Here is a 14,620-nt window from a genome sequence, read left to right as displayed (position 1 = left end):
CCAGGGGATCTTCCCAACACATGGATCAAACCCACATCTTCTGCACTGCCAGGTGGATTCTTTACCACTTAACCACCTAGGAAGCAGCTAATTATTTGTCCCTGTCTTATAATGGAAAAATGAGTGACCATAAGTTTATCATGTTTTCCTGGGTATTTTTATTTAAACTGAGTTACAGATGACATAATATTGCATTAGTTTTAGGTATATAATGAGTATTTTTTTATAGTAAAAATTAGAAACAATGGTGAAGATCATTCAAAACTGATATTTTTTCTTTGTTAGGAGATTTACATGGCCAGTTGGATGACTTAATATTTATATTTTATAAGGTATGAACCCTCAAATTATGTTCCTGTCTTGTTCTGAGGTTTACTTTAATTTTTTTAAATTTTTTTTACTTTACTTTACAATACTGTATTGGTTTTGCCATACTGAGGTTTACTTTAGAAGTTCACATTACAGTATCTATTAAAAAATGCTTAAGTATTTTAAAATATTTTAGAGTAGTATTTGTTACTATGTAGCAAATGCAGAATGTAAAAATGATTATTGTATTATATTGTAGTGTATTTTTGTAGGCTGTTTAAAAAACAGAAAATCTATGGTTAATAAAAGCATTATTTGGAAAAAGAAAATCAAGTACTAAATAGAGAAAATTATTTATTATCAAAGCAACTGAAAGCTATTTTCCTACCTATTTTTAGTTACCAAATGCTCTGTATAGTGATAACTATTCCACTAATGTAATTAACACAAAGCATTTTCTGATGTATTGTCTTGTTAAATCCTGAGAAATGTATGGCAGCTATTATCATTGCCAGTTAGAGACAGAGTGGCCAGAACTTAAAATGAGCCTTGGAATTATAAGTTCAGTGCCCGTGGCACAAACCACCTGGCAGCACTGTGCTTTTGAATAATGAACACATTTATTTTGGTGAGCATGTCATAACCTCAGCCTGGCTAGAAAGGAATATGAGACCAACTGAAAGTATTTCCAATATTTCCATCTTTTACTGACATTTCCTGTTTGGAAAAGAGCCAGACAGCACAGCACTGGCTTTCAGGCCTGATGTGACTGTCCGATGCACAATGGCTTGACCCGATTTCCTATTTTCTTCTCCCACTGTTTCTTCTTGGACTTGACTCCTCGTTTGGAAGAACGGCCTCCCATCACCAGAGCGGGCCTATGTGTTCAATGGCGACTTTGTGGACCGAGGGAAGGATTCAGTCGAGATCCTAATGGTTCTCTTTGCCTTCATGTTGGTTTACCCAAAAGAGTTCCATCTTAACCGAGGAAACCATGAGGACCATATTGTGAACTTACGGTACAAACCAAAACATGCTTGGTGATTTGGTCTTTACTGGTTGTGACTGTGAAGTTATTTTTCCAGACCTTCTTATTAGATGCATTTTTAAAGCAGTCTTCAAGTTTATAAAGTGGAATACACAATATATACCATTTTAAAAGGTTTTCTTAAAAGTTTACACATTATCCTAATATTCTAATAAAACTATTACATTTGTTTTCACATGGCCAAACACTTTAATCATACAAACAGTAAGAGTTTACTATAGAAAAAGTGTAAAATATAGATAAGCAAATGAAAATTAAAGTATCCCATATGTCTACCCACAGATAATATAATTTTAAACAGTTGGCAATTATTTTGCAATGTTTTTTCTATATATATATATTTTTTTTAATTTTTGATTGGAGGAAAATTGCTTTACTATATTTTGTTGGTTCCTGCTATAAACATGAATCAGCCATAGGTATACTTATAGAATATGCATTTTTATAAAAATGTAACTGTGCCATACATAATATCACTAAATTTAATATCTGTTTCTGCTTTTAACTCTAGATATGGTTTTACCAAGGAAGTGATGCATAAATATAAGGTATGCAGCTCTTAAAAGCAAAAGTTTCTCTCAGTGCAGATAAATCAAGTGAATTACTTAAAACTTAGTATCATGTTTTCAGATACACGGCAAGAAAATACTAAAACTGCTGCAAGATGTGTTCTGCTGGCTTCCACTGGCCACTCTGGTTGATGAGAAAGTCCTGATTCTTCATGGTGGAGTGTCAGACAGGACTGACTTGGAGCTCCTGGCTAAACTAGACAGGCACAAGGTACTGACTGAGCACTAAACTAATGTGGATTTCTGTATAATGCCAGGCGTCACTGCCAACGAACCTAAGACAGATGTCATCTTGACTCCATGCTGACTCCAGCTGACTAATACGGGCTGTTAAGAGAATCCGTTAAATCTTTGGACAGAGGGTTGGGAATCCACTGCTGGAGCAGGTGTACTGTGATCCACTAACATTTGCCATGGATGACGGTGGGGAACGGCAGCTACTGCCACCTGTTGAAAGCCTCGAGTCCTAACCACTGGACCTGCCAGGGAACTCCCTAGAACCTTTGCTTTCTAATTTTCCACTTCCAAAATGAAACAGAAAAAATAGAAACTATTGGGGTATAAGGTATTCTGTTTTTTTACACTCCCCCTGCTCCTGCTTGTTTTTGTTAAGTTCCTTTGGGACAGGTATTAATACCATCTCTGGTTATGTTGTATTTCTGCTAGCACTTTCCTTGCATATAGTAAGCGCTTAAAATAATGGTTGTTGAGTTTAACTGCAGGAATTGAGACCCTGCAAGCTGTGCAGTGCAGCCAAGAAAAGAAGCAAAGATTCTGTTTTCTTTTAATCATAGACTCTTACCCTTGAATAGTATATTATAGCCTCTCTCCTCCAACTGCCCATCCACACAGGAATGAATCCCTGCTATGACATCCTTGAGCAGTTCCAAAAACAGAGAACTCATTCCACATAAGCCAGCCTACTCTGGGCAACTCTAACTGATGTACAGTAAGTTCTATATATACGAACGAATTTGGTTCCAAGAACACATTCGTAAGTCCAATTTGTCCCAAGTTAGCCTAGGTTCCCAATATAATCAGCTATATAGTACTGTACTGTAATAGGTTTATAGTACTTTTCACACAAATAATACATACATTAAAAACAGACACAAACACTTTAAATCTTACAGAACAGTACCTTGAAAAGTACAGTAGTACAGTTTAACAGCTGGCATACAGGGGCTGGCAGGCACGTCTTCGAAAGTTTGCAACCTGTAGGTTCATATATGCAAAGACTTACTGTAAAAGTCTATACTGTTGTTGTTCAGTTGCCAAGTGGTGTCCAACTCTTTTCAACCCTATGAACTTGCACCACACCAGGCCTCTCTGTCCCTCCCCATCTCCCAGGTTTGCCCAAATTCATGTCCATTGAATCAGTGATGCCATCCAACCATCTCATCCTCTGTCACCCTCTTCTCCTTCTGTTATGAGACATAAATGAAAGAGTGTGGCCTTAAAATCAGACAGACCTGAGTCAGAATCTGGAAACAAACACTTCTTGGCTGGGATGGCAGCTTTGTGTACTCGGTTGTCCAGGCGCCAAGGCTTCTTATGTCTTGTTACTCTGCCATCCTTAGAGTGACATCCCCATGCCCTCATGTGCCTAGCTCAAGATAGCTTGCCACCACACCTGCGTTCCAAGCAATACAGTAGAGGAATGAAAGGAAGAATATCCTACCCTTTAAAGACATAGTGAAGAAGTTGCAAGCATCTCTTCCGCTCTCATCCCATTGGTCAGAACTTAGTGCATTCCTGTAGGCAGGATGTGATGGCTCCTTTGATCTCTGTGGGACCATCCTAACTCCAGTGTGATGGATCCATGGCTTAATTCCCTTCAACTTCACCAGGGAAATGAGTCATGAATATCACCTCGCGAGGTCCAGTCCAGCAAGGTGATACAGAAATGCATGGTATGTGCTAAAAATAGTAACACCTTCCATAAGTTGTTCAGGTACAAGGACCTGGCTATGTCCATTACAGACCCACACTTCCTAGAGTCGGCTTTCTGAGAATGGTTAGGACTCCAATCTGATCCCCATTCATTGGCCTTAAGTCTTCAGGAAAATACTTTGGATAGCATCTTATGAGAACCACATCAGTGATCAGGGCCAACACTTGGGCTGGTCTTCTGGATGTTTATTCTCCCAAGATTTCTACAGGATCCAGCCTCCAGGACAGCAGTGGCACGGGCGAACATCTGTGGGAAATGTTAACCGCTAGAAGTAAACTTACGTAGAGCCGTGAAAGTAGCTCCCAGTGATTCTACATACCCGACAGTGTCTGCGTTCCTTAACTGAATTCCTTCTGGATCTCAAACTATTTCTGAAACAGTGGCAGGGTCTCTAGAACAATATTTCATAGTTGCTCAACTGGCACCTGCTTCTAAGGCCTGGGCTTCCCTCGTGGTTCAGCTGGTAAAGAATCCACCTGCAATGTGGGAAACCTGGGTTCAATCCCTGGGTTAGGAAGATCCCCTGGAGAAGGGAACAGGCTACCCACTCTAGTATTCTGGCCTGGAGAATTCCATGGACTGTATAGCCCATGGGGGTCACAAAGAGTCAGACATGATTGAGCAACTTTCACTTCTAAGGGCTACCTTCAACTGGAAGTAAGGCAACCAGTGAAGCTTTATCACAGGTTAAAGTAATCTCCTGACAACTTTTAGCTATAGACTTTTTAAGAGTGTGATTCCTCTTCCATTTTGCCAGTAGATTGGGGTTGTCAAGAAGCATGTAATTTCCAAAGACGGTTTAAAGCTCAAGATACTTCTTGAGATATTCTTGCTATAAAGGCCCCTTTATTGTCACTCAAAATGGACATAAGTAACCCAAACCTAGGGATTATTTTTTTTTAGGAGATCTTTAACAACCTCATGTGTTTTCAGGCCAGCAAGGAAATGCTTCTATCCAACCAGTACAAGTGTTCACAAATAGCTAATAAGGGCCTAAGGTTTCCAGTGACTACTGGCATCACAGTGAAGTCGCTGATCTTTTCCCAGTCCAGCACCTGGGGTCTGAACTCCTTTGATTAAAGGCAGTGTCCCAGTTTTAGGATTATTTTTAGCACACACCATGCATTTCTGTATCAGCTTTTGAATTGTCCTTTGCATGTTTGGTCCTGTTTGCGAATCCACTGCTGCTGCTAAGTCGCTTCAGTCATGTCCAACTCTGTGCGACCCCAGAGATGGCAGCCCACCAGGCTCCCCCATCCCTGGGATTCTCCAGGCAAGAACACTGGAATGGGTTGCCATTTCCTTCTCCAGTGCATGAAAGTGAAAAGTGAAAGTGAAGTCGCTCAGTCATGTCCGACTCTTAGCGACCCAACAGACCGCAGCCTACCAGGCTCTTCCTTCCATGGGATTTTCCAGGCAAGTGTACTGGAGTGGGGTGCCATTGCCTTCTCCGTTGCGAATCCACTAGAGGGTGCTATCTGTCCCACAATGGGTACTCAGGTGTACATAATGTAACACCTTCCGTAAAGGTGTTCAGGTACAAGGACCTTACTATATGCATTATAAACCCAGCTTTCCCAGAGTCAGCATCCTGAGCATGACCAGGACTCCAATCAGATCCCATTCATTGGCCTTAAATCTTCGAGAAGATAGATTGCATCTTACCAGATCTACATCGGCGACCAGAGCCAACTCTGGCACCTAGGTATCCCTGCCTGCTGGCTTTGCTGCTTGATCAGCTAAATGATTCCTTCCGGCAGTCACACAGTGCTTTCAGATGTCCTGAACAGTGGACATTAATTCTTTTGGCTCCATGACAGTTTCTAATAAGGTTAAAATTTCTTCAGCAGGGTTAAGTTCCTTATTCCCTGCAATTAACAGTCCCCTCTCCAAATGGCCTTATGAGCATGGACCACCAAGAAAGCATACTTTAGAATCAGTGAAAACAGTTACTCTTATCCTTACGCAGATGGAAGGCTCTCATCAGGGCTGTTAGTTCTCCCTTTTGTGCAGAGATTCCTGGGGGAAAAGCTTCTGCTTCCAGGGTATTTTGGTGAGTTACCACCACATACCCAGCTTTGCATTCTTCCTGGTCCATAAAGCTGCCTCCATCTGTGAACATCTCCAGGTCTGGGTTCTCCAGTGGCTGGTCCATCAGGTCGGGATGGCTGGAATAGACTGGTTCAATTATCTGAATACAATCATGCATAAGCTCTTCAGTATTATTTGGAAGCACACTGGCAGGATGCAAGGTGGAGCTGTTTTCAGAGTGACATTAGGATCATCCAACAATATAGCCTGATACTTTCCACATCTTCCTGAAGTTAACCAATATCCTCCCCCTCTGTTCTAGGAGGAAAAATAAACAGTGAGGTGTATACACTGTGGCAGGTTGTCCTAAAATAAATTTCTCCACTTCCGGTAAAAGTTCACAGGTCACTGCTACAGTCCAAAGACAAACTGGCCATCCCTTAGTAACTGTATCTAATTGCTTTAAGAAATACTCAGCAGGCTCCTTATGCTACCCAGGTTCCAAGTCAGGACTCCAAGGCTGATTCCTTGTCTCTCATGAACAAATAAGTCAAAGGGCTTTCTGGTATCTGGACGACCTAAAGCCAGGGCAATTAGTTTTTTTCTTTAATAACCTGGAATGCCCTATGACATTTCCCTAGTTGACTGTAGAGATTCATGTCTCCTTTAAAGTGAAAGTGTTAGTCACTTAGTCATGTCCAACTCTTTGTGACCCCCGTGGACTGTAGCCCACCAGGCTCCTCTGTCCATGGGATTCTCCAGGCAAGAATACTGCAGTGGGTTGCCATTCCTTCCTCCAGGGGATCTTCCCGACCAAGGGGTCGAACCTGGATCTCCTGCATTGCAGGCAGATTCTTTTCTGTCTGAGCCAGCAGGGAAGCCTCCTTTAAAAGAGCTTCCTGAAAGGGTTTTGCAGTGAGTGCAAAATTGGGGATCCAGTTGAGGCAGAACCTGGCTGTTCCTAGGAATCCCTGCAGTTTATGTATTGACTGTGCTGCGTGGCATGTGGGATCTTAATTCCCTGACCAAGAATTGAACTCATATACCCTATAGTGGAAGTGTGGAGTTTCAACCACCGGACAGCCAGGAAGGTCCCCCTGCAACTGTCTTTTGGTATAGGAATGGCAATCCTGGCTAGAACTTCCTGTCAGGGAGCAGGTCTGTACTTGTAAGAGTTCAAAACCCAAATATTTAGCAGAGGGCAGAAAAGTGTGACTCTTGAACACCTTATAGCCTCATTCAATCAGAAAGTTCAGAGTCAAAGCTGTGTTCTGGTCTGAGGTGCCCTTTCTCTTACTAGCAATCAGAATATCATCCACAAGCTGGATCAAGGCTGCCTCGCTTAGCTGCTGCTAAGTCGCTTCAGTTGTGTCCGACTCTGTGCCACCCCATAGATGGCCTCCTATCAGGCTCCCCAGTCCCTGGGATTCTCCAGGCAAGAACACTGGAGTGGGTTGCCATTTCCTTCTCTAATGCATGAAAGTGAAAAGTGAAAGTGAAGTTGCTCAGTCGTGTCCGACTCTTAGCGACCCCACAGACCGCAGCCTAGCAGGCCCCTCCGTCCATGGGATTTTCTAGGCAAGAGTACTGGAGTGGGGTACCATTGCCTTCTTCTCGCTTAGCTGAGGGTCCCTCAAATCTTTTGCCAGGATTTCTCCAAATATCATGGGAGTATTTTAAAATCGCTGTGGGACTACTATCCAGCAGTATTCTTGCTGAACTTCTGTATCTAGATCTTACTATTCAAATCTAAAGATTCTTAGGATTCAAAACTCATGGGTTTGCAAAAAAAGGGAATCCAAGTCTAATGCAGTAAGCCAACACAAATCTCCAGAAAAAGTAGTGAGCAGAGTGTATGAGTTAGGGACTCCTGGATGAATATCTTCTACAGTTTGATTAATATCCCTTAAGGTGTGCACAAACCGATATTCATCTGTGCCTGGTGTCCAGACAGTAAAACTGAAGTATTATAAGGTGATTTAATACAACATGTATTAAATCATGTTCCAGGGTTTCCGGGGGAATTGAATCAATATTTCCCCCTTTTGAATGGACTCAACTTCCAGGTGGTTGCAGCAAAGAAACTTTTCCAAGGGTCCCTGTTACAGTTACCAAAAAGTTGAATCCCCAGTTGCCAGTCATTAACAACTTAATCAGATACAGATGGACACGGATAAGACCAAAATGAAAACAAAACCCAGATGGGCCCCAGGCTTTTAACTAGGGTATGGAGGTCAGAACTGCCAATCAGTCTAGGTACAGGTGAATTTCTTGAACAGGGTTACTCATCCAAAAGACATCTTCTCACCCCAAGACGTCTTCCAACCTCAAATCCCCCAAATCACCTCCTACAAAACTAAGCACTGAATGTTGGCTGCACCTTGCCAGGAAACCCAGGGAATCCTTCCTGGAACAGACAGACAAGGGGACTGTTTGGACTCACCCAGAGGCTTTTAATATCAGCAACAGGCTGACCAACCATGGGCAGCAGGTCTGTCTGGATTTATCTCCTGGCTGGTGTGCCGTATTTGTTACCGAACCAGGTTCCCTCTGCCCTAACTTTGCAGCCAAAATGCTGGGATGCCAAAGTTTAGAGCAAAGAGAGGGTTTATTCACAAGGCAGACAAGTGAGGAGGCTGAAGAACAAATCTCGAATCCTCTTCCCTGAAGGCAGGGGTTCAGGTTATTTATGGGAGAAAGAAGCAGGGTATCTGAGCTGTGAGAGGAGTGGCGGGGAGAGGATAAGGAAAAGCTGCGGTAATCGTGGTTCTGAGCAGGCGTAACTAGGCTACAGGCTCTGCACCTTCAAAAGGGCACTAATGGAACTCTCAAGCATGCCTGGTTGAAGGGTCAGTGGTCCCATCCAGTCTTAGTCAGCTCAGCTAGAACTAGACACAGCCAATTCCAAGTTCCCAGAAAACGACTCGGGCAAACATCTTATTTAGGCCACGTGCTGCTTGGAAGACATGCATGTTTTCTGTAGTGACAATTAAAACAGCCTTGATTAGAGAAGGTAGGTTACAGGTGAAATGGATTTCACTAACGCTTACCCACCGTTTCAGAAACTTAGGGGGGCAGAGGGTCTACAGTCAGCTCTCTGGATTCCATCCCAGTGCAGTCTCAGTATCTCTGTGCCTTGGGGTTTTTACTTGTACTATAAGTGAGGGCTTCCCAGGTGGCATAGTGGTAAAGAACCCGCCTGCCAATGCAGGACACGTGAGAGCCTCGGGTGGGATCCCTGGGTCAGGAAGATTCCCTAGAGAAAGAAATGGCAACCCACTAGAGTAGTCTTGCCTGGAGAATCCCACCGAGGAGCCTGGTGGGCTGCAGACGCTGTGGGATCACAGAGTCGGACATGACTGAGTGAGCCCACATACTATTAAGTGAGAATGCTATTGCATGGGGGTGTTCAGGCTAATCAATGTATTCATAAAAGGGCCCTGGATGGCACCTATTTGGAAGAGGCTTGATACATATTAACACTATTATCCTTAAGAATAAAAGTCAAGGACACCTCTTGAAGCAGATAACATCCTTATAAAGTTACCTGAGGACCGGAAGGGGCGGACTGGTGGACTGGCCCTGACTGTGAGGTGGCAACAGGGAGGGGGGGAGTTGGTTAGGAGTCTGTTCACACTCTGAGGACTTGCACTCTCTTCACGCAGGGCCAGAACTGCCTAGGAAGTAATTAGCACTTGTCCAGTGTTACAGAATAACCTCTGTTCTCTTCTCTTCCATCAGGATCCCTCTTCAAATGTCAGTCAGGTACTGCCAAGCCACGTCAAGTACCTGTCTTTGTTCCCGCCCGTAGTCAGTCCACACTGGGACGTGGCTTTCTTGTACTGCAGTCCTTAGATCTATTTGCAGAAAGTTCTCACTCCTTGATTACACACCTGAAGAGTTTTCTTTGTGAACCAGACGTTTCTCTTGATACCCCTGTGGATGCTGTGGCACTCAGGCATGCTGGGAATGGCTGCTCCTGCCTTTGGCTGGATGCCCCAGGTCTGCTCTGTGGCCTGAACCAACTCTTTCTCAGGATCAGAATTCCTCCTGCTTGTGTTCTCTACGTTGTCAGCTTGGTCCCAGTACCACGATGACTCTGAGGCAGGGAGAGGAACCACACCTGGTCCCTTTGGCAAGAAGAGCATCTTCCCGATTAGGTCCAGGTTGAACTGAGGTGCTCCTGTCCCCTCCCAGGCACTTCCTGCGAATGGCCAGTTATAACAGGCATCAGGTTTTTCCCACTCCAGCCATCCTCAGTCAAGGCTGCATTTCCTCCCCTTTGGGTTTGCATCTGTGGAACAGCAAGAGAGTCAATAAGGGCTCGCCTTCTGAGAGGTGCTCTGTCCAAAAATCACTAGGTTCCTAGAAACAGGTCAGCATTTCTCCAATTATTTGTGGTGGAGGACCAGGTTTCATAAATGTTTAATTTGTCACAGACCAGTACTGTTGTCGGAGAAGGCAATGGCACCCCACTCCAGTACTCTTGCCTGGAAAATCTCATGGATGGAGGAGCCTTGTAGGCTGCAGTCCACAGGGTCGCTAAGGGTTGGACACGACTGAGCGACTTCACTTTCACTTTTCACTTTCATGCTTTGGAGAAGGAAATGGCAACCCACTCCAGTGTTCTTGCCTGGAGAATCCCAGGGATGGGGGAGCCTGGTGGGCTGCTGTCTATGGGGTCGCACAGAGTTGGACACGAATGAAGTGACCTAGCAGCAGCAGCAGTACTGCTGTAAAATGTGATAAATGAATTACTAGAAAAATGAAATGCAAACCCAAAAGTATAAGCCCACTGATCATGTGTTTGAATGACATTGATATCAAATTGCAATAAAAGCTTTGAAAGGCTTAGTTCTGTGCTGACCTTGTCACCATCGGGACAATCCATGGGGCCCAGATGACTTGATGCCACATTTCTGCTGTCAAAGGGAGAACAGTTTCATTGAAGCATCTGTATCTTTTCTGACTACTTTTAGATTGTTTCCACCATGAGATACAAAACAAGAAAGGAGAAGAAGAAACAGGCGGAGGAGAAGGGAAACGCCAACCAGACGGGATCTGCCGGGAGACCCTCCCCGTGGTTTCTCCCCCAAAGCCGCTCTCTGCCCTCCTCGCCCCTCCGCCCCAGCACCCACAAGGCCCACAGAGCTGGGCGCTCCTCCAGCGTCCCCTGCGGCGTCCCCCTGGACCCCAAGGAGCTCTCCCGCCGGGTGCGGCACTCCGTGGACCTGGAGCTGGAGAGGTGCCGGCAGCAAGCGGGCTTCCCGGCGATCAAGGAGAAGGAGGAGCCCTCGTCCTCGGAGTCAGAAGTGGACTCAGATGCGGAGGAGCCGCCGCAACCCACACCGGAGGAGTGGAGGCAGGTGGGTGTGGCCGGCGCCGCTCTCTGCAAAAAGCAAGGATTTCACAAAACCCAATCAATCTCCTCCTGGCTCTTTTCGTCCTTATTTCTCTCTCCCGGAGGTCAGAGCACCCAAATTGGTATTTGCTGGTGTGCTAAGTCGCTTCAGTCGTATCTGACTTTGCAACCCTGCGGACTGGACTGTATGTAGTTCGCCAGGCTCCTCTGTCTTCGGGATTCTCCAGGCAAGAATAGTGGAGTGGCCCTCCATGCCATGCCCTCCTCCTGGGGATCTTCCCGACCTAGGGATCCTCCAGGGGATCATACCCTGTCTCTTGGGTCTCCTGTATTGGCAGGCAGGTTTCTTTACCACTAGTGCCACCTGGGAAGCCCAGTATTTGCCTAGTGACGCCTGTGGTCTGGAGTTTTATAAAGATGGAAGTTGTGCCAGGTGGGCTGTATTGTCTGAGTAAGCTTGGTTTAGTGACTCAGCATCACTGGGGGGAAAAGGTAAGCCACAATTTATCGGCTGCTGTTTTATGCATAGCTGACATATGTATCAAATGACTGCTGCAGCTCAAGTCCAAAAGTATCATATCAGCAGCTTCCGTCCTGTGTTTGCAGGCAACTAAATGGCAACCCACTCCAGTATTCTTGCCTGGAGAATCCCAGGGACAGAGGAGCCTGCTGGGCTGCTCTCTATGGGGTCGCACAGAGTCGGACACGACTGAAGCGACTTAGCAGCAGCAAAACCTGTTCCAGAATCTTCAGAACTGCATCCCATGGCCACCCCAAGCTGCAAGGGGGAATGGAAAAGCACGTATTTAGCCAGGCACAGTGCCATGCCAAATACCCCAGTCTAAGAGTTCTGTTAGCAAGGAAGAGGGAGGAGAATGGATACTGAGGAGGAACGCGCAGTGCTTGCCAAAACAGATGACTTTGGCAGTCAAATGGGGGGCTATTTCACAAGGGCAAGACTGTGGCAGGGAGTCTGTAATCTAGGTGGGAGGTGCTATTCCTGGTGATCTCGTGTACTAGAGTTAATAGGACTACTTGAACTCGTTTTTTTCAACCACTTTTGATCTACAAAAATGGCAGCTTCTTATGCATCACTGAATAAAGAAAAGAAAAGGAGAGAATCCAGAATTACTTAAGAGTTAAAATTAGCAGAACTTGTTGGCTGACTGGATGGAGAGTGGTGAGAAAGAGGAGGAATCGCAGGTGATTCTGAGGCTAGAAACCTCCAAGAAAGATGGTCATTTTGGGTTACACTGAGTTATTGATCGGGACCTCAACATCCACTTAGAATTGAAATTTTAAAATACAAGTCTCTCCTTTCACAAAACATACCTTTTCTTCTCTCCAGGTGGTGGATATACTGTGGAGTGACCCCATGGCTCAGGAGGGCTGCAGGGCCAACACCGTTCGAGGAGGCGGCTGTTATTTTGGGCCTAATGTGACAGAGCAGTTGCTACAGAAGTACAACCTGCAGTTCCTGATCCGCTCACACGAGTGCAAACCTGAAGGCTATGAATTCTGCCACAGTCGCAAGGTGGGTGGGTGTGTTCTACAGCATAGGAGTGGTCCTGTTGCCCCTCCAGGGCATGGATGAGCTAAGGCTCTGGCTCCTCACAAACAGCTGAGCCTGATATTTGTTACCCACTCGCTCAAAGCAACAAGGCCCTTTACTGTCATTTATCCTTGGCATTTGTAGCCTCTTTAAAACTCAAAATTTGATTGAGGCCACCACCTACCAATACATACCTGAGAGGAAAGGAAAGAGCAGATATAGCCCCATTTCATGGATGGCAATATGGCTGGGTATTTTCCCAGCCACCTTGCTATTCTTTGTCACACTGCCCACTGTCACAGGTCTCCAACTACACGACAGGGTCACAGGATCTCTGCACTGCACCCCAGGCAGGAATTCAGGATTGTTTGTCTTCTCGGGAGCATAATTAACATCCTGTCTAAATCTCTGAGCATCTCCAAATCCTTCAATATTTGCTGGTCTAATGCCACTAGGATGAGACTATCCCTGAGAATACTAATCCTGCAGGAGAATTACATGTTTCCATGCAGAAAACAAAGCTTGAGGTTAACTAATGTAAACAGTGTTTAACAGGAATGTTAAACAGTTGTATACATTTCTCTTTTTTTAAGGTTTTTAAAATAACATTTATTTCTTAAAAGTTCAGTTCAGTTCAGTTGCTCAGTCGTGTCCGACTCTTTACGACCCCATGAATCGCAGCATGCCAGGCCTCCCTGTCCACCACCAAAAAGTTAACATGTGCATAATAGGAAACCAGAAAACACAAGAAGCAAAAAACAAAGTCATTCATACTCACAAGTAGTTTACCGTTTGACATGTCCTTCTAGGTCTCATTTGTGTATTTTCACAACTAGGCATCCATTTAAATGTAATTAAGATCATACAGTTATGTATCATGCTATTTCACACATAATGAGTATTTACCATTTCAAAGTCCCAAAGCCAAGAGTATTTTGATAACCAAGAATACACCACACCAACTTAATCTGGAAGGGAAAAAAATGTAATCTTGCCTTTCTTAGCGAAAAAAGTTTCAAAGACAAAAATGGCAACAGGCCTCTAGATAAACATATTGGCAGAGCTATGATTAAAATACTACATTCTCTTAATGTTCAATTAAAACTGAGACATAAAGCAAGAGAGTACACAAAGTGTAATTCTTCTAAGAGGATTCATTATCTGATCTAAACTAAATAGTTGTATATATTTCTATATTGCAGAACTTCTCAGAGCCTTTAATTTCCTGTATTCACTGTGAATCCCCAAGAAGAGATACAGTGTCCAGCATTTCCCAATGTATCAACAACAGAAACATTTTTGCACAGGGCATCTCAGGAGGCTCAACACTCCGCAGTAAACTCTGCTCTGAGGCTTAACGCCAGTGTTAATCGCCGATGTGCCTACTAGCTGTAATGGCCATCCCAGTTTATCAGGCCTAGCTTGCCTCTGAGTTGGACCAAATAAAGTGTTATCTATGACCACTGCTATTTTTAATTGGGCTAAAAATGTGAAGAAAACATGTTGTGGATGTCCTGTCAGAATTCAAGTTTATGAATCACAACTCCTGCCCTGCTAGCATTAGTGATTTAACATAAATAAACTGGGCTTCCCTGGTCACTCAGACAGTAAAGAATCTGCCTGCAATGGAGGATTAAAAAAAATATATATATATGTAGATGGGGCTTCCCTGGTGGCTCAGTGGTAAAGAATCTGCCTGCCAATACAAGAGACCCGGGTTTGATTCCTGGGTTTTGAAGATCCCCTGGAGAAGGAAATGGCAACCCACTCTAGTATTCTTGCCTAGGAAATCCCA

General features: G+C 44.5%; 1 protein-coding gene across 1 annotated transcript in view; it reads left to right on the top strand.

Moving 5' to 3' along the window:
- The window catches only part of PPEF2 (protein phosphatase with EF-hand domain 2), a 32,647-nt gene that overhangs the window by 9,668 nt on the left and 8,359 nt on the right, over positions 1 to 14,620 (top strand). The window contains exons 6-11 of the mRNA XM_052642134.1: positions 286 to 332; positions 1,162 to 1,328; positions 1,869 to 1,905; positions 1,988 to 2,137; positions 10,891 to 11,277; positions 12,622 to 12,807. Of these exons, the coding sequence (XP_052498094.1) occupies positions 286 to 332; positions 1,162 to 1,328; positions 1,869 to 1,905; positions 1,988 to 2,137; positions 10,891 to 11,277; positions 12,622 to 12,807 (974 nt within the window). The remainder of the gene's footprint in view (positions 1 to 285; positions 333 to 1,161; positions 1,329 to 1,868; positions 1,906 to 1,987; positions 2,138 to 10,890; positions 11,278 to 12,621; positions 12,808 to 14,620) is intronic.

This window comes from Budorcas taxicolor, chromosome 6 (genome assembly GCF_023091745.1).
Source record: "Budorcas taxicolor isolate Tak-1 chromosome 6, Takin1.1, whole genome shotgun sequence".
In the NCBI taxonomy this organism is placed as follows: Eukaryota; Metazoa; Chordata; class Mammalia; order Artiodactyla; family Bovidae; genus Budorcas; species Budorcas taxicolor.
Note: the sequence above shows the minus strand (reverse complement) of the source record. Positions and strands in the feature narration are given on the sequence as shown.